This window comes from Opisthocomus hoazin, chromosome Z (assembly GCF_030867145.1).
Source record: "Opisthocomus hoazin isolate bOpiHoa1 chromosome Z, bOpiHoa1.hap1, whole genome shotgun sequence".
In the NCBI taxonomy this organism is placed as follows: domain Eukaryota; kingdom Metazoa; phylum Chordata; class Aves; order Opisthocomiformes; family Opisthocomidae; genus Opisthocomus; species Opisthocomus hoazin.
In genome coordinates this window covers 79,024,039-79,045,233 of record NC_134454.1, presented here as the reverse complement: position 1 = coordinate 79,045,233, position 21,195 = coordinate 79,024,039, and the positions used below count along the sequence as shown (strand labels likewise).

Sequence of the window (21,195 nt, the reverse complement as noted above, 5' to 3'; positions counted from 1 at the left end):
TCAGCTACAAAGGCAGTAACAAGGGCAGGGGAGGTCTGCATGAGCAGACAGGCACTGGGGCACCAGCTTTTTTCCCGTAATGCTTGGTGGGGGAGGGAGACAGGATAAACAGGGACTCCTGCTGCTACATGTACCATCAATGATGCACAAGGTCCAACAAGGGGCATGAACACTGCCCCAGCTGTTGAACACCACTTTCAGCATGTGTGTGTGCTAGGCACAGAGTCAGGAGCTGCTGTTACCCTTGGTGGTTCTTGTACAACGTGATTTTGGGAATCGCTGCTGTAAAACATCTCTCTTCAGGAACCGGCCTGGAGACGGACTCATTCCTTTCAGCCTCTGCAGCAGCGGCTATGGGAAAGGAGGTAGAGGTTTGTAAGACAGGGTAGTCAAAGAAAGGTGAGTGAAGGGTGATACAGGTGTTAGGGAACTGTAGGTGGAGGAGAGTTTCAGGTCACACAGTAGTCCAGCTGGAAGTGGCCCAAGTGACCTCTCTACTTCAGAGCCTAATTCTGGGTGAAACAACTCAGCAGAAGCAGACATGAGGGTGAGTGTGACCTTCATGTAGGTCTCATGATGATCTCTGGTAGAGTCTACCAGCAGGCTTGTCTATTCACTGTCACTGGTGTTAGCATTCACTGTTACACCATTGGGTGTTTACTGTAAACAGGAAGTGCATTTCCATCTTTGTATTTTTTTTCCTGCCATCATCTTCCTGTGGCTGTAAGAAGCACTACTGTGCGTGGGAGGAAAGTACTTCTTTTGATCATTTTCTTTTTAGTATCTTTTAATTGCTATTCTTACGCCATGAAGCTGAAAGAACTGAAGTTTTTGATCTTCCTGTGGAGCTGTCTCATTGTTTACACTGTTGTTCTAACTTCACTTATCCCGTCATTTCTCAATTTCTTTCCTGGGCTCCCACATGCCTTTGCAGTTCTGCTCCAAAGCGATTATGATCCCATGGTCACAAATGCTGGGGTAAGGTAAGCAAAGACAGATACTGTGAATACCACTTTCTGGACTGTGAAGGTCAGTGGTGGCAGCAGACCTGGGGTCCTGGAGTCCAGAGTAGGATCACAGTATGGGATGTCAGGGTGCTTTGAGCACTGAGGATGCCTGGATAAGATATGGGAGGTGGTTTGTTGACCAAGGATGTTTGGGCCAGGGTTTTCAGAACAAGTGGTGGATCTATGAGAGCACTAGGTCTTTTTTTAGTCCCTCGAGATCATCCTGGATTACTGTTGGCTTTTGTGGTTTCTCCCTCTCCTTGCTGCCTTAGCTGCCCTGCCGTGTACTTGTCTTCATAGGCTTCTCTGACGTGTATAAGGGAAGACAAGAGGGAAACACTCTCCAGACTGTGCTGGAGGTGCTTGCAGGTTGGATCTCTGGTTTAGATGGGGAAAGAGGAATGAATGTGTTCTCTTCTCTGCCATATCATACACTAGTTAACATTTTCCTCAAGCTTTTTCAGAACCTGCTGTTTACTGAACGGTGAAGGAGTGGGGCTCTTAGTGCCCTGCCTGTACGTCTCCTGGGACTGTGGGCTGTGGCAGTTGTACAGTTGTCAAGTGCAGCAGGTGGTAAGGCAAGCAGATAAGTGCCACAGATGATGTGGCAGTGTTAGAGAACTGTGAACTGTGCACCCTAGACCACAAGAGGAACCAGTTTGATGTCAGGTTTAACCAACATCGAAAGGTCAGCGGAAGGCAATGTGCTGTATGGGACCTATTTAACCATCACCAGTGGCTCCCCATGGCCTCACTGAATTGACCTGCTCCTTTTCACATGAGAGGCATTTGTATGCATAAGTAGTTGCATACTTTGGCATGCTCCCCTGGCACGATTAAAAGAGCTCAGGACCTCATGGGGGTTCCTGGATTTTGGAGAAGAATAGCTGTTGCTGTTTTCCTGTTCCAGTCTGTTCCTGCTTTCCAGTCTCAGCCCGGACTTGTGTCTCTCCAACATTGCAAGGTCAGGCAGTGCCCTTCAGTGTTTGGTTGGTAAAGGAAAGTTCAAGGTACCTAAAGGCAGGCGAGGATATTGAATCCAGTGCAGGAAGACGGACTGCTCTCATCAGAGTGCAGCACTTCATTTCAGAGACGGTGCTGTCTGCAGGTTTTTCTGTGAGCGTAGAGTGCCATCCACAGTGAGGTCTGCACTTGCCCCAGAGGCTGTGCAGCCCTTTAACTACTTGAGTGAAATCAGTAGCTCACTTCAGATAAGTTTGAGAGGGGTCAGTTGGAAGCACAAGTGTTGTCGCAGCAGTCTGCAGAGAGGGGAACTTGTTTGTCTTACATTGTGGTACTTTTCCTGAAGAACGACAGCTCACGACCTTGTGTTTGTGTACTTGTGCTGAGAAGGACCAAACAGATTCATCCTTGTCCATGTCTAAGACATGAAGTCTTCAGTCAAACCAAGGATGCGTTAAATAGTCACTGCCTTTCCTGAGAGATGACTTCCTTTGCATTTTTATCTCTCTTTAGGTATCTGAATTCCTTCATGAGAAGTGTCCTCCTTGCCTCTCATGTGCAGCCCTACCTGTCCATGGGTAGCACCAGCTTAACTGATGTCCTGAAGAGCATTCCTCACCATGGATAGTCCACCCAAACTGACTGGTGAAACGCTGATTGTCCATCACATTCCCCTGGTGCACTGCCAGGTTCCTGATAGACAGTGCTGCTCCGTCAGCAAAAGGACCAATCCCTTCTGCCAGCCAGAGCTCAGCATTACACGGACCTCTGCGCTTCCAGAAAGAGACCTTTCACAGACTGACTCCTTGGTGTACAGCAGCTTTCTCCAGACCTCCGAAACCTCAGCAGAGGCCCCAGACAACAAAGAAGGCAAAGCGAGGAATTTCATTGTCCCTAGTGTCAGTAAGCGGCACAACCCTTTCCTGCTGAGTGAGGGTGAAGACCTCAGCATCTTTGGGGATGACTTGGGTCAAAAATCTTTCCACCTTCACAACTCACTTGTGGCTGGCAAACCTCCCTTTCATCTGCATGAGCTAACCTTGCCCCCTTTCCACCTTCACGACTCCAACCACATTGTGAAATCCTGGAATATGGACAGCCGGTCGGGTGTGGTAGATGGTCAAGAGGACAAAATCAGCAGTGACGACATCCAGAAGAGGAACAATGCCAACAGGTGCCACCAGGCCTCAGAACGCATGGAGTTGGATGAATGCAGCTGCAATCATGGCAGCTCTTCCAGCTTCTCTTTCAATGTTGGTGACCAGGAGTGGAACCAGAACACAGGTGAACCGCTGAGGAACCAGGAAGCCCTGCACAGCCGGACATGCAGCTGTTCCAGCTCGGAGCTCCAGCACTGTCGCTGCTACAGTTCATCAAGTCAGTCTGAAGCAATTGACCAACAGATGGGCTACATCAGTGACTCTTCCTGCAACAGCTCCGATGGTGTGCTGGTGAACTTCAGTACTCTCTACAACAAAATGAATGGCCATTCTCGATCAAACTTGAATTCAGCCAACCTGTCCTGTGACTCTTCCTTCTGCAGCCACTCAGATACAGGAGCTTTTTACCTGGATTTGCATTCATCACCCACAGAATCCAAGATGTCTTGCGAGTCGCATCACCCAGAGAGTTCAGGGAAGGTGTGTGGGTGTCAACACTCCTCCTCACCTGTCCTTGATGCTAACTGCAACTCCTACCACCTCCACTGTGAGCCTTGCACTTCAGAGAGCTCAGACCTCACTGCCTGCTTCCAGAGCCAAGCACGGCTCGTTGTGGCTACTCAGAATTATTATAAGTTAGTCACGTGTGACTTGTCTTCCCAGTCATCCCCCAGCCCGGCAGGATCTTCCATAACTAGCTGCTCGGAAGACCATACCAAAGGTAGCCCAGCCCAGGCCACTGAGTACTATCTGTTTAGAAGGCCTGATCTGAGAGAAGAAGAAAACAATGTGGACTGCAGTGAAGAGGAGGCAAAGGGAGAAGCCACCCAGAACACGATTGAGGGTCAGGTCTATGTGAATGTGTCACCACCTAACCTCAACACAAGCCGGCAACGCTCGAGGAGCTATGATCAGAACCTGGACAGGAGTCCCAGCAGCAGACTGGGCTCCTTGGAGCGCATGGTGAGCTGTCCAGTCAAGCTGAGTGAAAGTCCAGCAATACCCATCCAGAGTTCCCCCCCGAAGCGAGTGACATCTTTTGCTGAACTGGCTAAAGGCCGGAAAAAGAATGGCACCTCCCCACCACTCCGGTCCAGTGGTGATTCCTCCTTGGAGTTCTCCCCTATCCCTGAGACACAGCGGGATTGCCCAGCCTTCCTTGAAGAAAGAGCTCGCCGCAGCCAGAGTCTTCCACCCATGCCCTTCGTCCATGGTCTGAACCGGAGCTGCGAGGGATTCTGTTTGAATCACACCTTTGGGGACAGCCAGGCTTTGTGTTCCACCAAAGACTCAGTCTCCAGTGAGAAGGTCCCCAGTGGGCATGGGGCAGGTGAGCAAGCCTCTCTCTCCCTGCTGACGGAGGCAGATGCCAGCTTCTCAGGTGGCTCTGGCAGTGGCTACGGACAAAGAGATGTTAGAGCCCGAGCAGACGGTAAGGAGCAAAACTAGGCAGAATGGAGAAATAGAAAGAAAGGCTGCTCTATGGGACTTGAGGGGAACAGTAGAGGAACCTGCATGGCAGTGGGAGACTGGTGCCAGTGCAGTTTGTTTCCTGGTCTACCACTCCCTAGGACAAAGACCCGCTGTACTTATTTCAGACCCAGATCAGTGCAAGTGTCTTGTCCTTTTTTTTCTAAAGCCTCACGTGATTTTATGCAAACCTTTCATATCATCTAAGGGAGGGCGTGGCATTAGCACTTAGGGTCTGTGCTACTTGGAGGATTGTCTCCCTTCCAAGGCGTTGTACTCCCCCAGTCCATGAGAACCACCTGCCTTTACCTCCTAAGACAGAGATGTGAAGATGCTCAACTGAGTCGTGTTCCCAGCAGACGAAAGGAAGGAAACCACTGAGGAGCTTTTAGCCTTTCTTCTGTGGAGCTAGGTGGGGTAGAGGTGGAGAGGGAAGTGGCGTGCCCAACAGCCTCCTTTTAGCGCAGGATCAGGGAGCTCACACAGTCGCTGCCAGGTCTTACAGCATGAGTCCTGCAGAGATTAGGGTAGCTGTGTGTCTGTCTGCTGGAATATCCTGGTCATGTCCTCCACAGGGCATTGGATTGCAGCAAAGTATTGTATGGAGGGTAATTGGCACAGTTCCCTCTGCAGGAAAGCCTGTAATACATGAGTTGCTTTCCACCTTGATGTTGCCGTCACTGGTCCTGGTGAGGTAGATGTGTGACAGTCCCATCAGAGGTACGGCCATTCCTCCAGCATGGCAGGAGACCTCAATCTCTGCCCTAGACAGTTCTTGTACCTGCTTCACAGGTAAGAGTGTGTCTAAAATGCCTCTGACCAAACTGCTGTGGTAGATAGTCCCTAACATGCCAAGGACCAGACTGTCTCCATTAATACCCTGAAGACTTCTGGCAGGAGATAGGAAGAACATGTCGTTCATTGTCGTGGCAGGTGTGGGAGAGATATTGGCCTTTGGAGCAAGAGTTTTTTAGGTATTATCCCATTTGTTTATTGAGTCTTGAACGTGTGCTCGGTGTGGGATGGCAGGGAAGGGATGTGTCTGCTGGGAGAAGTCAGGATGGGAGCAGCCCTCTTGGTTTTCAGAGAAAGTGCTTGGAAGGAAGAAGAGCTGCTCAGGGAGGAGAGGGCAACAGGAGCTCTCAGGGCAATATATCCCAGCAGTTCCCATACCCCCTGCTGCGGTCCCTTCCTCTGCACTGTGATAGCAAGGCAGGCATTAGTGCTGTGCAGAAAGCTCCTGCCCGCAGCTGGAGATAGGGAAGAGCTGCCTTGCTCTGAAGGAGGGCAGCATGCAGGGATAAAGGGTCTGAGAAAGGACTAGAGGGAAAGAAAGCCCTGCTAAAAGCTAGCTGTAGAGAGAAAGGCTTGGCACAACCCACAGGTAGCAGGTAAGACCAAGGCTCTGCTTGGGAAAGTCCTTCACCCCAGGATTTTTTGTGGGCTGGAGGAGTGATGGGGAAGCAAGGGAGAAGGTGCCACACTGTGCTGGGATGCAGTGGCTGGTGATCAGGGATCCCAGTAGCCCCACGTGTGCGTCCAGTGTTGTGTGTGTTGTGCACTGAGTGCACAGTGTGTCACACTTCAGCTGTGTCCCTTGGGATGTTGTGGCCCCACCAGCAGCTGGAGGCATGCACGTGTAGGAGATCAGGCCAGTACACTCCCATAGGACATCCCCGCCCATCGTTTGCCAGAGCAGACCTACTCTTTCCAGGGTTGGAAGCTCTGCTATCTCTGCAGTGGTCCTGATTTGGCTGTGGATAGGTCTGGTACAGGCAAGGGGATGAAGGGAGCTGTGTGTTCAGAGGAAAGACAGCTACAGGAAAAAGAAGAGGGAGGGAGAAGGGGAAGCAAGTAGCCATTCTGACAGCACTGAGTGCAATGTGGGATGCAGAGCTCCAGTGCTATTGCGTGTAATTCTTGTGCTTGGCTGGGTGAGTTCTCAGCAGATGTGGGAGGGGACAGTCCTTTGGGATAAGAAACCTTGCTGTACCACAGTGCACTGGGCCATGTCTTTGTGGTGCTGCCTGCACGAAGGCAGGTCAAGGGCAGGCCCCTGCGACTATGACTTTGTGCTGTCCTAGGATCAAGGGTTGGGGAAGGGATGTGAAGCTGGTGACCCTGCCAGGAGACACAAGCTCCTAGTGCAGCGCTCTACTCTTCCAGAGAGCTGTCAACAGCTGGAAACTCTGCATTTGGAGCAACATGTCCCCTGCCAGCTCGTGATGTAACAGTCCAGACGAGCCACTCTGCATGTCACTGGCCTGTATCTCATCCTCTTCCTCCCACAGCTGAGAGCATATTCCCTTTTGCCTGTGATCTGCCGAGCTGACGATGATTGTCCCTCTGCTTGTCCTCACACTTTGTCCCCATTTCTCTCCCCAAAGGTGGTGGCACAGACAGCAAGCCTGTGGTACGCTACAGCAAGGACCAGCGTCCCACGACTCTGCCCATCCAGCCCTTTGTTTTCCAGCACCATTTCAGCAAGCCACCCAAGGCCCGTGCCCTGCACAGCCATTTTGCCTCCAGCCTTTCCCAGCTCTACAGCTTGTCCAGCAACCGACCTGCCAGCCAGCATATCTCATCCAATTCCCAGTCTTCAGCCTCAGCCACCTCGGCAGAGCAGTCGGCGGCAGCAGGGAGCCAAGCCCACAGCACACTTCTGACCCAGCGCTCGGTGGATGGAGCTGCCTCCCACAATGATGGCTACGTTAAGAAGCCTGCCCCCGAGACAACCCGGCCATCCCCCCTGGGGAGTTACTCTCCTGTGCGATGTAACGTGCCTTTCTTTCAAAGCATGGACTCCTCTTCCTCGCCCACTGCGGAGAGAGCTGGAGAAACCCAGCCCCCCAGGAGCAGGTCCTGCCCCATCTCTGCCAACTTGCTTCCCACGAGGTCTTCCCCTGCAGTCAGTGCTGTGCAGCCCTCCCAAGCCACCAAAGCTGATGCCCTGAGGCAGAAGGAGAACCCCAAGCCAGTTCCCAAGAAGGAGGCACCGCTGGAGCTGAGCCCACCGCTCTCCGAGTACCGACTCCACAGAGGGTCGCTCCTGCCCCTCTCGGTGGGCGGTATGCCCGTAAGCAGAGCGGGAGGCCACGCAGATCCCCACTGGAGAAGTGGGAGTGAGACCAGCAACTCTGGTCCCCTGAGCAGCATAGGAATACGGCCCCTCAATGGTAGGTGCCCATCTGCCAGGACGTGCTAGTCTGGAACATCTCCAGCTATGGCTGCTGCCTGTAATACCACCCTCCCTTATAGCTACAGCTCGGAGCAAAATTGCGTCTGGGTGCTGCAGTGCCCAACAGCCCCTACCATCACTCTGCCTGCAAAAGAAAGTCCTGTGCTTAAGCGCATGTCCCTCCAGTCCTGACTCCTACACTGTGTCTCTGGAGGGGGCAGACTGGGGCTGCTGATCTTACAGCACCCCACACCAGGTGCTTGCACCCTAAACCTGCTCCTTCTGTGCCCACAGTCACAAGGCCACATGGGCTCCTGCCCTGCTCTGCTAGGCTGTGGCCTCCCCCTTCCTCCATGTATGTGTGCTAATGTCCTGAAACGCTGCTGGACTTTTTAACTGATGTGCTGTCTCTCTTTCTCTGTCCTTCCTCTTTCTTACCCTCTTTCTCCCCGTTTCCCCTCCATGTCCTCCCATCTACCCGTGTCCTCCTGTGTGGTGCTCACTGCCTGCGGCATCCTAGCGAACCACCTCTCCCCTCAAGCGCTGAAGTGGCGGGAGTACAGGCGGAGGAACCCCCTGAGTCTGGACTGCGTTTCGGGGCTGCCCAGCTTAGCAGGCAGCCTAGACAGGAGGCAGCAAGAGCCCCGGCTGAACCGGGGGAACCCCACCTTTGAGCTCCCTGGCACCCTCAACACCAGCCATTTCCACGGCAAGCTGAATGGTGCGCACCACCTTTCTGCTCGGGGGGTCTTGGGAGGTGACCTTGGGGCTCAGGCTCAGCCTAGCTTCATCATTGCTCTGCCTGCTCCAAGTGATGTATCTGCTCACGGTGAGGCCAAGGAGTACAAGAGGAAGGTGAAAATTGCCTCACTGATGGGTGCGCTCTGTGTGGAGGTCCCCTGCTTCTCCACAAGCTGAGAGCAGTCAGATCTGGCTCTGGGCTGGTTTGAAGGAGAAAGTGAATGGCCCAAGAGCTGGCTTAGACTTCAGCAAGTACTTCTAGACTGCATCTAGCTTGTAGTTCATGTCTCATACAGGAGTTGTAGTTCTTGAAGGTCTCCTGTTTGTGCCCCATGGTGCCAGCCCATCTGCCCCAACCCTGACGGCATGCTAGGTGGTGGGCTGTAGCTCTCATGGTGCGGCTGGCAACACTGTAGGGCTCCACAGGGCTCTTTCTGCTCCATGCTTTGCCCTTAAGGTCTTCCCTGTCCTCCAAAACCTGTGCAGGAAGGGCTGAGAGGGGAAGACTGCTTTTGATTGAACTTTTGAGATCTCTGGGAAGAGCAGTGGGGTCTTCCTGTGGGAGGGAGAGTGTTCTTCAGGCCAGCCCCAAGTCATGGAGGGAATTCCCCAAAGCCCTACATCTCACTCTGCCAACTCAAGATGTTGCTCCATCCCTCCTTCATGGGGAGATGCCCAGTGTAACCGAGGTGAGGAACCAATCAGATGGAAATCAAGCACGAGAGCAGAAGTCACCCTTTCAAGATAGAGACCATTTCTGGGGACAGGTAGAAGATGTGCAGTTTGTTGCCTGTGGATACCTGTGTGTGACAAGTAGGGATTCTGAGTGCTCTACTTTTGACCCCACTTGCTGGGGCTATCTGCACAGCAGCCCTGAAAGCCTGGAGCAGCAAGGTTTCCCTTAGCTCCAGCCGGTGAAAGTGAACCTCCCACACCACCTTTCAGTGCCCACAGGCCCCCAGGCAAGCTGGAGCTAGATGCTGGGTGGGCTGTGGGGTTGAACTGTACAGGCTCACATTATAAACTATTCCCAGGAGCATAACAAGCCTGTAGCCTTGCTGTCCCATTCTTGGACAGGATAGGGTGAAGACTGCTGCTGGTGCAGGTGGCTTCTGGGTAAAGCAAAGCATGTGGGAGAGGCTTTGGTATAAGGGCTTAGCACTGATCCTTTTCCCCCCATTCTTGGCCCTGCAGCACAGTCTACGAGGCAGCTCCAGCTTACCTACACTGACTTCTTCCCTGACTACTTCTCACTAGCGGAGAAACCTCCCGCTGAGTTCTGCCTCTCCCCAGATGGCAACACTGAGTCCATCTCCATCGACTTGCTGCAGAAGAAGGGTGAGTCCATGTGCCCCTCGTGGATGAGAGTGTGGTGTAGCACAGCATAAGGCAAACAGTGCTCTTTCTGTATCATCTCTTCGCTGTAGACATAATGGTTTCTTCCACCGCCCTTCTCTACCGTATCACTATAACTACATATCCCCCTGGCCCGATGGGTGCTTCCACAGAAAGTTCTTGTGTTCTCTGCACCATGACACGTGCCAGAGTGTGTCTGAGCTGCTTGTCCCAGAAAGTATGGTTAAAAAGGACCTTAAGTCCACAAGAAAGGGCAGAAAGAGTGGACAGGCACAGGAGTATGACCCTAAAGCAGGGCATGCTGCCACCCCTGTCTCTATGCAAGGGTAGATCAGTGAATCTGTGTGACATTGCAGATGTGCTAGCCTGAGATTTTGTAATTTAGGTAAAAGATCTGTTGGGTCCTACATGGTAAATTGTTTATGTAAAGGGGTGGGATAAAGGATACCGAAGCAGGACACAACATGGCTGTGATGAGACCCATGTTAGAGACAGGGTTGGGGTCTGGGTTGTTGACTGCTGACTCGATATTGTTTCAGAGGCAAGCAAGGTGCAGCGAGGTTCCCATGCCTTTGCCAACTATGTGTTGGTGATTACCAGATGGCAGGTTTCCTCTCTATTCCACTTCTTTTCTTGGATCATACTGATGTGCAGATGTCAGATTACCCACCACTGTCTTGTTACTGAAAGTCATTTCATATCTTGCCAAATGGATGGCTTCTGTCCTGCCACCCTGTAGGATCAAAGCAGCAGAACACTCATTGCTTCAGATCCCATCTCTGCTCCCTCAAGGGATGGCATATGGAGGTGATCGTCTGTGTTCTCTGGGAATATTGACAGGGTGTCTTATGCTTCAGCCACTTCTAAAGGTTGTCCTGCTGTCAGGCTGATAGGTGAGTGTTGGAGCCAGCAGGGATGGATTTGGTGAGTAGTTAGGAGGCGATTTGCGTGGTTTTGGCAGAGAGGACACATGTGCTGACATGGGCTAGAAAAACCCCTGCTTGATTTCTTCATGAAGTGCTTGGTTAGGGTCTGTTCTAGAAGCCCTTCAGGCAGCTCTCTGACTTGTTATTTCCCTCCAGGTCTGGTGAAGGCAATCAACACGGCTGTTGACCTGATTGTGGCTCACTTTGGAACCAGCAGGGATCCAGGGGTGAAGGTGAGTCTTTCTTTCAACATCATGAGTGACATAGAGAGGATGAAGAAAGATCATCTCTCCCTTCAAACATTTTGCAGTTCAAACACTGTGGGGTATCCAGTGAAGGTTGTGGTACCAAGAACAAAACAAAGGCGATGGTACATCATGCAGCAGATAGTAAAACTGACAATTCTTGCTGCATGATGCTGTGAGTGCTGAAAGAGTATGTGGATTTAAGGCGTGATCACAAAAACACATGGAAGGGAAGAGAAACTCATTGAGGTCTACTAAACATGTAGGAATAATGTCCGGCTTAGGTAGTCACTGAGTTGAAAGTAGTTGTAGTCTGCGAGAGTATTAAGAACAGGTATTATACATATTTGCTCTGGTTTGACTCTTTCTTATGTACTTACTCACGGCTCCAGAGAGAATACCAGGCCAGCTGGACTTCTGGTCTGATGCAGTACACCAGCTCATTTTTATTATACAGTGGAGAGCTGTGTCTTCCTCCTCTACATGTCCCATGATTCTCTTCTGGCACTGGTGCCAGGACACAGTGCAGTGTCCCCAGTCCCTCGGTGTGTCACAGGGCTCCATAATGGTAAGAAAGTGCATCAGTCATTGCCCATCTGGGCAGGTGGGCATCCCTTATAGCCCTTACCATGAACCCACTAGCTTCAGAGCTCCTGTGGGGCTGGATATCTTTCACAGAATCACAGAATCACAGAATAGTAGGGGTTGGAAGGGACCTCTGTGGGTCATCTAGTCCAACCCCCCTGCCGAAGCAGGGTCACCCACAGCAAGCTGCACAGGACCTTGTCCAGGCGGGTCTTGAATATCTCCAGAGAAGGAGACTCCACAACCTCCCTGGGCAGCCTGTTCCAGGGCTCCGTCACCCTCAGAGGGAAGAAGTTCTTCCTCATGTTCAGACGGAACTTCCTGTGCTTCAGTTTGTGCCCATTGCCCCTTGTCCTGTCACTGAGCACCACTGAAAAGAGCTTGGCCCCATCCTCCTGACACCCACCCTTCAGATATTTGTAAGCATTTATTAGGTCCCCTCGCAGCCTTCTCTTCTTCAGGCTGAACAAGCCCAGTTCCCTCAGCCTCTCCTCGTAGGGGAGATGTTCCAGTCCCCTCATCATCCTCGTAGCCCTCCGCTGGACTCTCTCCAGTAGCTCTTCATCTTTCTTGAACTGGGGAGCCCAGAACTGGACACAGTACTCTAGATGAGGCCTCACTAGGGCAGTGTAGAGGGGAAGGAGAACCTCCCTCGTCCTGCTGGCCACACTCTTCTTGATGCACCCCAGGATCCCATTGGCTTTCTTGGCAGCCAGGGCACACTGCTGGCTCATGGTTAACCTGTCGTCCACCAGGACGTCCAGGTCCCTCTCCGCAGAGCTGCTCTCCAGCAGGTCCACCTCAAGCCTGTACTGGTGCATGAGGTTGTTCCTCCCCAGGTGCAGGACCCTGCATTTGCCTTTGTTGAACCTCATCAGGTTCCTCTCTGCCCAGCTTTCCAGCCTATCCAGGTCACGCTGAATGGCAGCACAGCCTTCTGGTGTATCTACCACACCTCCCAGTTTGGTGTCATCAGCAAACTTGCTGAGGGTACATTCTAACTCTTCATCCAGGTCGTTGATGAAGAAGTTAAACAAGGCTGGGCCCAGTACTGACCCCTGGGGGACACCACTTGTTACCAGCCTGTGCTCCCTTCGTCTCCCATTTCTGGAACAGCACAGAAGCAGAGCAAGTTTGATTCTGTTTGTACCAGGCAGTGTTTGCAGTCCTGTGACACCCAGCATGTTTGTGGTGCCTCGTCTCAAAGCCAAATGTTCTGCTTCAGTCAGGGGACTCTGGGGCAGCAACGTGACGCTGTTTGGACATGACAGCGGCCCTGGAGTGCCATCCCCAAGGAGAAAACTTCCTGGGACAGATTCCAAGCACATTCAATCTTATCTCAGAGCCGAGGGTAATTTGCCCCTAATTACAATTTTTAGTGGTGCAGAGATTGCTGTGCAAGGTAACCGGAGCTGTCTGTATTCCCACAGTTTTTGAAAGCTTCACTTTGAATTTCCTATTCTTGCAATGTTGATTTAGGGAATAATTGCAACATTCCCCCATTACTTTACTTTTCAGATAGTGCCGTGGTTTTGACCCGGGGTTTCGTTATTCATCAGTGTGCCACGGGCTGAGCATTCACCTGTCAAAAGGCAGCACCCGTCCCTGATGCTCCCACGCTCAATGGATCTGGTGGGATTATTCCTGACCCAGAAGTTCAGTCTCAGTTCAAGGCCTTTGTGGACCTGTGCCAACTGGCCAGTGTAATTCCAGCTCAGCTGGTAAAATCTGTGCCCTGAACACAACTGCCTGGGACCACCAACATGATGTGCAAGGCCTGTGGCTGACCCCTTTGGACTGACCCCTTGGCAACTCAAGGACTGTATGCAGCAGAATACGTCCCCACTCTGCTGGTGCTGGGCTCTTCCATGCTTCTTCACCTCAGCCTGAGCTCTGTCCATCCATTCTGCCCTCACCCTGCTTATTTATAGTAATCCCCAGGAATTATAGCTCGGCATGTCACTGAGTTAAGTGTTCCTTAACCCCTCGGTGCTGGGAGTTCCTATGTCACTTGCTGCTTCCTGCTTCAAAAATAGCAGCAAGAAAATCTATAGCAGCAGAAAAATACACTACTCTTTTCTTCTTCCAGCAGGACACCCTTGTTATACCTGTAGGCAGAACTAGGCATCCCTTCTGACTGGGATATTCTCTTCCCAAGATGGGATATCCTCTTCCCAAGCTGTTGCCTCATCCCAGCCTGGGGAAGACCTTGCAGGCAGCAACCCAGAACTGGTGTATGAGGGAGCAGGGGTAAAGGGGAAGAGCCTGTCTGTTCAAAATGCTGCTGAGCATCACTGTAGCCTGGATATTGCCTGCTGGGTGTCTGTAGCAGGCAAACAGGGCTAGACTGTTCACATGCGTCTGCACCATGTACAGCAGTTACCACCCCTCTCCTTGTTGTCTGTTCTCCTGTAGGCCAAACTTGGGAACAGCTCCGTCAGCCCTAATGTGGGACATCTCATCCTGAAATACCTGTGCCCTGCTGTCTGGGACATCCTGAGTGACGGGCTCAAGGCTTACGTCCTGGACATGATCATTGGGCAGAGGAGGAACATCCCCTGGAGTGTGGTAGAAGCATCCACCCAGCTAGGTACGGAGCGTGCGCACCGCTGCCCATTGTTTTGTGATATGCCTGTGCTGTAGCTGGGAGATGCTGGGGAAGGTGGACTATAAGAATGGAGATGCACAATAATACTGGGCTTCCCACATGGAACAGGGTGCACCTTGACCTTGTCTTGCAAGGCAGGAGAGCCATTGTTCTAGTCTGCCCACATATTTATTGTCATTTCCCCCTGAAATTTCCAAATTCTCCTGTAACAGGCCCTAGCTATGAATAAAAGAAAAGAACAAAACGAACAAAAAGAATGCCCTCTTCCCCACTCTAAGTTTCCAAGGTGTTTCTAGACCTTTGTCTTTAGCCCTTGCACAGCTGCTTTGTAAGGCAGAGTTGTGCTCTCACCTGGTCTGTAAGAAAATTTGCACGCACAGCTCACTTGGCTCAAGCATGCCCACAACACCTGCACCCTCTGCTCGTACCAGTCTGCACCCTGGATTGTGGCAGTGGCTGCCATCCAGGAGAACTCCTTTGTGAGGTTGCAGATGGCAGGGCCCCACTGATTTCTGCATCGTGAAGAGCTTATATCCCGGGCTGGGAATCCTTCTAGCCTGTTTGTGGCAAATCTCCAACTCTGGGGTTATCTCTGTGACTGCGGACACCCCAAGTAATAAGCACCCTCCACAATATCCTGTACCTGCTGACTTTGAGCCAAGGGCTGTGGTAGTCTTTGAAGTGTGGGAGGCAGGTCCTTGCGATATTGAAACTCTCCCAAAGATCTGGACCGGCAGTCTGATGCAGACCACAACTCATCTCCCTTGTGGAGTCTAACTGTTGGGACAGAGCGAGTTCTTCTTGGTGTTTGGTGGAGGGGCAACACACATACAGGCATGGGCACACAGCCAGTGTTTGTCTTTGCCTTGATGCTCCTTCCCGTGGTGCAGTTTTTGCTTTGCTGACCATGACTAATCTTAACATTTTGTTTCTCTTCGTAGGCCCCTCTACCAAGTTGCTGCACAGCCTCTATAGCAAGATCAGCCAGTACACAGAGCTCACCAACCACACCATGAGGTTCAACGCATTCATCTTTGGCCTCCTCAAGTAAGCAGGCTCCCTGGGCTGGCTCCATGTCACTGTCCTGGGCTGGCAGCAGGTGCTGGTCCTTTACTGCAGGCAGGCACAGTTGCCAGTGAAAAGACTTAAGAATCCTAGGAAGCTGCTGTAGGTGAGAGAAGGAAGAAGCTGTGAGGCTCAGGAAACTCCAGAAGGATAAAAACCTACCCCTACCTGGCCAGGACTGAGAAGCACTGACTGTAACTCACTGAAGAACATTGTCAGCTCGTTTTAGTCTCAAAGCGTTAGGTGGGAAGAGTCTGTCTGTCAGGGTTCGTACAGGAATAGACAACATCTGCGTAAATTACTCCTGAAAATCCCTGCTTAAATCAGTGCCTCCTGGAGCTGCAGTGAATCCCAATGCATGAGACTCTGCAGGAGAAATTGCCCCTGTCCAGGACTCAAGGCTGACCCTTCCAGGCTGGAGAAGGAATGTTCACACTAGACTCAGTGTTGAACAGAAGAAGGCAGAGATGTCTCTTTGCCAGTCAAGGGCTGAGTGCTGCTAGAATGGTATTTCCCTGCTCCTCTCCAGTGGTCAGCAAGAGCTCTGGCAGCGGCAAGAGAGTCCCCAACATCTCCAGATTTTCAGGGACCCTTACAAGTAGGAGCAAGCTGTGCCCTGCTCTCCCTGCTGAGGGTGGCCCAGCTCTCCACTGCCAGCACACGACGTCAGCATACTTTGGGCCAAGCCTACAGCAATGGTCTCATGTTTGTAGATGATTTGCCTCCTCCTTCTCAGCAAAGCTAAGCCTTGCCAAAGACATAGGAACTAAACGATGAGGAAGCGTCTGGAAACATGGTGGTTAGGTGTTCTGGTTGCGTAGTGTCTCATGTAAAGCGAACTAGATGGCTCCATGAGAGGCTGGGTGGCTGTGGTCGATGCATGCTGATGGGAGTGAGCCACTGTCCTTTTACTGGAACTTGAGGTTCACAGGGCTGTGGCTGGGTAAATGCCATTTTGCAGCCACACTTAATCTTGTAGAACAGCTAGGATGAAGGGGATGAACTGACTCACTTTTTCTTTCTTTCCCTGCTTGTTTTCCTTTCCTACAGTATCCGGTCCTTGGAATTCTGGTTCAACCACCTCTACAACCACGAAGGTAAGAGCCTGAGGGATGCAGCAGGGACCAGATTCCACACGATGCAGAGCACAGGTCTAAGCTCTGGAGCACAGGTGTCTCCTGTTGGTCTCAGCGTAGGCTGCTCCCTTCTGCTCTGAGCTGAAGGACTAGACTATACACAGTCCCAGCACGCGTGTTGCTGGAGGGCTGCTCAACTCAACAGAGCAAGGTAGGAGCCAAATCTCCCTGCAGCTCCCTCCACCTGCGCCTGGCCAGCCATGCCCTTCCCAGCTGCAGCTAGTACCCAAGGCTATCAACTCTAATACAGATCCCTCAGTCTGCTCCCAGGAGACCAGATCTAACCCTCCCCAAATTTTTGCCTTCCCTGCCCAGTGCCTGAGAGCTTCGTATGGCTGGAAATGTGCACACTTAGCTGAAACCCTTCAGGCATGGGAAATGGCAAGAAATGGAAAGGAAAAACTTCTGACAAACAAAAAGCAGATTTTACTGGATGTATCTGTTTTTTTCAACCAGAAATATCTCTAGAGTGTGCAGGTAACCCTGCAGCACAGCCAAGCTGCGTGATGCCTGGAAGCAGCATGACTAAGTGCTAACTGCACAGTGAGGCAGACACCACTGAGCTGCTGGATCCCCTGAGAGTGCTGCTGGCTCAGCCTGTGCCCAGCCCAGGGCCCCATGCACTGCAACAAGTCCAGCTCAGGATCTTCTGGCAGGTTTGGGGGCTGACAGCAGACATTTGCCAGGTCTGCATGTGTGGTTAGCACTTCTCTCTGGAGCAGACAGGAGAGCAGACTTGCCTTTGTATGGAGCAGAGTGTCAAGAGAAAACACCCTGGTTTTCTGAAGCAGAAGACGACTGTTTCAAGCCTGCATTAAGAAATGGAAGTGTGAGCAATAGCTAGGGCTGTCAGGATAATGAAGGCTAGGCGCAGGGGTTGCAGATACAGTGCGAGTCCTGTCTGCGGTGTAAGTTTGTTATCTCACTGGGGCCAAATGGCCACAAATCCTGTTTCTGACTGTCCCTGGGAGTGAGACCTGACAGCAAAGCTGGGGTGGGGGACACTGCAGATGTGGTCAAATGAAGTCAAGGATGAATGCTGCAGGTAGAAACGCTCTGTTAGGATCACAGTATCACAGAATGTTCGGGGTTGGAAGGGACCTCTGTGGGTCATCTAGTCCAATGTTCAGCCCAGCCAGGTCCCTGGAAAGACTGCATTCAGCTGTCCCTGACACTTCTCTGCAGGGAAATGGTACTGGCCAGAACTGCAGCTCCTTGCTCATGTCTGGGAGGTGGGGAAGAGAATTATAACATGTGCCAAACCCTTTGATGCTCTTTATTTGCACCCTACTTCCATGATGTTTTGTGGTTAGAGGTCATCCTGGTGGACAGACTGACAGGCAGGTCCTGCCTGCAGGTGTGACTGGAAGCAGGACCTGGGCCAGTTTGCCCACAGCATCTGGTGCTCCCTGACCCAGTGCTGAGCCTCATGCTGCAGCCACAGCTGTGACCAAAAGCTAGTTTCAAACTCCTTTCCCTGTAGCTTCAGCAGCTTCATCTTGGCTTGACAAAGGAGGTAAGGGCCTTGCCTATAGTTAATGTCTCTTGCCTTGCAGATATCATCCTGGCACACTACCAGCCGGTGGGCTTCTTGTGCCTGTCTCACAGCGTGTGCCAGCCTCTTTTTGAGGAGCTGCTGCTCCTGCTCCAGCCTCTCTCCCTGCTGCCCTTCAACCTAGACCTCCTTTTCGAGCACCACCTGATGCAGATGGGCAGAGAGCAGCAGCAGCAAAAGGAGCTGCTGCGTGTGAAGCAGGACCTGCTGCTTTCCGCACACTCCACCCTGCAGCTGATGCGGACGCGGGGCAGCAGTGAACATCCCGATGGCTGCAGCACCGGCCCTGAAACGTGCAAAGTGGGTGCCAGAGATGGTGGCATCTCACCAGGCTACAGCTCCCAGCAAGCTGCAAGTGAGAGGGTCAAGGGTGTGGGGGCCTCCTGTGGAGATGGCAACAGGGAGGAAGAGCGGAGGAAGATGCGAGAGAGCACTTGGGAGGGGAAGAAGGACAAGCAGGCAGGCTGGTGGTATCAGCTCATGCAGAGCTCTCAGATTTACATCGAGGGCTCAGCTGAAGGCTCAAAGTTCATCCGCTATGAGAAGAAGAAGCAGGCTTTGAATGCTGTGCCCAGATCAGTGGAGACCCGCAAGGCACCACCCCCCCGCGAAGGGGTGGTGGAGGGTGCAGAGGCTTGCCCCATTGCCGAGGGTACCTTGGAGGAGAAGCCCAAGGCTGCCAGCAAGCCAAGTCCTGAAGCTGTGGAAGAGCCCTTGGAAAAGCCCCAGCAGGTACTGGTCAGTGAAGAGGTGAAGGAACGGAGCTGGCCCTTCTGGATGGGCAGCCCCCCAGATTCGGTGCTTACAGAGCTGAAGCGCAGCAAGGAGAAGGAGACTGGGGCTCAGCAAAGAGCAGAAGCAGCAGCAGCAGCCCCTCAAGAGGAGACCAGCACCAGCGCATCAGAGGGCAGCCAGCCTATCAAGTGGGGACACTTGTTTGGGTCCAGGAAGGTGCAGAAAGAGCCCAGGCAGCCTTACAGGTAGGAACAGGGGTGGTGTGGGGCTGGAAAGGGCTGGCTAACCTGGGACTGTGGCAGTGCAAATGGAAGTCAGGCCAATAGCCAGCCACTGGGCTACACAAAGGTGGTACACCAGAGGTCTGTCACCCCTGCCCAGCCCTGCCTGCTGGCCTTAACTCCTGCCACACCACTGTTCCCCTCTTTGTCTCCTACCCTTGTTCAGTCCACCTCCCTGACTTTCTTCTCCTGCCTGAGCTGTACCACTGCCTTGGCTCTTAAGCCTCCTCTCTGGGGAAGGACTCCAGCTGCACTACCCTCATCATCACCTCATCCCTCCCAAAAGGGCGTAGTAGCTAAGAATAGAACATAGAGCCATTCTTGTGGCACACCATGGGTGAGGAAGAGGGGTAAAGTTGCCCCACGTAGCTGAGACCTCCCCACATTGCCTCTCCATCAGCACGCTTCTTGCCTCTATGGCCACTGGAAATGTCCTTCCCAGTCTAGGCCATGTTGTGTCTGGAGAATGCTGAGCTCTCCCTGCCAGGAGACAGCCTGGGGACCACAGGGCACTTTGTGCACAGAGCGAGACCTCTAAGGCATGACCTTGCCATGACAGCAGCTGCTCCTTGCCCCGAGGTGCGCTTCCTTGCCACTACCTGCTTCTGTCTCCTTCTTGCAGGTTGCCCTCCGGCTGGCTGAGCTTGGACAAGTCTGTGTTCCAGCTGGTGGCCCAGACAGTCGGGGCAAGCATGTGGCGAGAAGCAGCTCCCGAGCCGGAGCCCCCCAGGCCAGAGCCACCTGAAGTGCCCCCTGCGGCACGGCCAGCCCGGGGGCTGTCTCCCCACCCTTCCTGGTGAGTGGCACCACATGGATGTCCTGCACATGCTGGGGTGTGGTGGACTGGGGTTGACACAGCTCTTCCTGTTGCGTTTCGGCTGGCCCCCTTTATACTTGTGGTCCAGGGGACGGTTCGGGGAGGTGATACAGCTTGTGCATCCATCCACCCCAACTCTGCAATCTGCAGGCAAGGGGCAGCTGGGAGCTGGGCTGCGGAGCGAGGCAGGGAGTGTTTTCTGCTCTCCTCTGTGCCAATGGTTGTCCCTGGGCTTCAGTGGGATAAGCGTCCTGTGGCGAGCTAACCCTTCCTCCCCTCCCTCTGCCTGCAGTGAGGTGAAAGCCCTTTGCCATCACATTGCCACCGAGGCAGGACAGCTGAGCTTCAACAAAGGGGATATCCTGCAGGTCATCTCCAAGGTGGATGGTGACTGGCTGCAGTGCAGCCTCGGCTCCGAGAAGGGACTGGTGCCCATCATGTACGTCACCCACCCGGAGGACGAGGACTACTGATGTGGCTGGGAGGCCAAGCACAGTGCCGTGGGCTGCTGAGGCTCCTCTGGGGAAGCCTACCCTGCCAGAGGAACAGGCACAGCTTCTTGCTAGTTTCTTACCTTTCTTGCCATTACAGAATACAGTAACCGTAGGTGGTTCCTTCTTGCTCCTCCTCGTGCAGCTGCCAAAGGCCAGCTCAGCCCCAGGGTGTTCTGCAAGCTGCACCTCACGTTTCCAGGCACCGCCATGCATGCAGCCACACCAGAGACCACCTGAGCCCCCTCCACCCCACGCCATCTCCAGCACCTGTAAGCTGTGGACTCGTACATAGCAGGAACCCAAGCAGTCCCTGCCAGGGTAGAGCTGCCCCACTACCCGGCTCAGTTCCGCGCTGGAGGGTGCGGGATGCTGGCAGTCCCCTCACCGGGGCTGGCAATGCAGTCTGCAGCCTCCAGCACCCCTGTCCTCATCAGCCGCCGGGGTGGGAGCACCGTGCGTTGGCAAGGTCTCTGCAAGGCTGGTCCGACGGGTTGCGTGGTGGCTTGATACGGGGCTGCAAGGTAGGCTCCCGCACGCCGGAACAGCCTGTCCTGACGTGTAATGACAGCGCCTGGTGGGTGGTAGCAGGGCAAGTGGCCTGGCACTGCCACGCTGCAGGGCTTGGGGTGTGCCTGGCCACGGCCAGGGGAGGGGAACGGGGTACGTGTGCGCGTGAGGAGCAAAGGGGTGCGTGGGGTCGCGAGGAGGGCGCGTGGGTGTTCAGTGTTACGTAGGTCTGGGATGGGTAGTGCCACCCTGTGTGGAGATGGGTGCGTTGGGGGGTGCCCCCGTGCCCTCCGTGCTGAGCAGGGAGCCAGTGCCTGGGAAGCCCTGGGCTGCTCAGTGGAGGTGGGTTGAAGGGGAGGGGGTGAG

General features: G+C 53.2%; 1 protein-coding gene across 9 annotated transcripts in view; it reads left to right on the top strand.

Annotated features, from left to right (window-relative positions):
• The window catches only part of RUSC2 (RUN and SH3 domain containing 2), a 55,182-nt gene extending 33,987 nt beyond the window's left edge, over positions 1–21,195 (top strand). For 7 of the 9 annotated variants that reach the window (XM_075410951.1, XM_075410956.1, XM_075410950.1 and 4 more), the window contains 11 exons: positions 2,484–4,562; positions 6,988–7,776; positions 8,299–8,499; positions 9,714–9,857; positions 10,958–11,034; positions 14,047–14,221; positions 15,181–15,286; positions 16,355–16,401; positions 17,997–18,975; positions 19,634–19,807; positions 20,121–21,195. In XM_075410951.1, the coding sequence (XP_075267066.1) occupies positions 2,591–4,562; positions 6,988–7,776; positions 8,299–8,499; positions 9,714–9,857; positions 10,958–11,034; positions 14,047–14,221; positions 15,181–15,286; positions 16,355–16,401; positions 17,997–18,975; positions 19,634–19,807; positions 20,121–20,301 (4,845 nt within the window). In that variant the 5' untranslated portion in view covers positions 2,484–2,590 and the 3' untranslated portion in view covers positions 20,302–21,195. The remainder of the gene's footprint in view (positions 1–2,483; positions 4,563–6,987; positions 7,777–8,298; positions 8,500–9,713; positions 9,858–10,957; positions 11,035–14,046; positions 14,222–15,180; positions 15,287–16,354; positions 16,402–17,996; positions 18,976–19,633; positions 19,808–20,120) is intronic. The other 2 variants (XM_075410957.1, XM_075410958.1) reach the window with 2 other exon arrangements.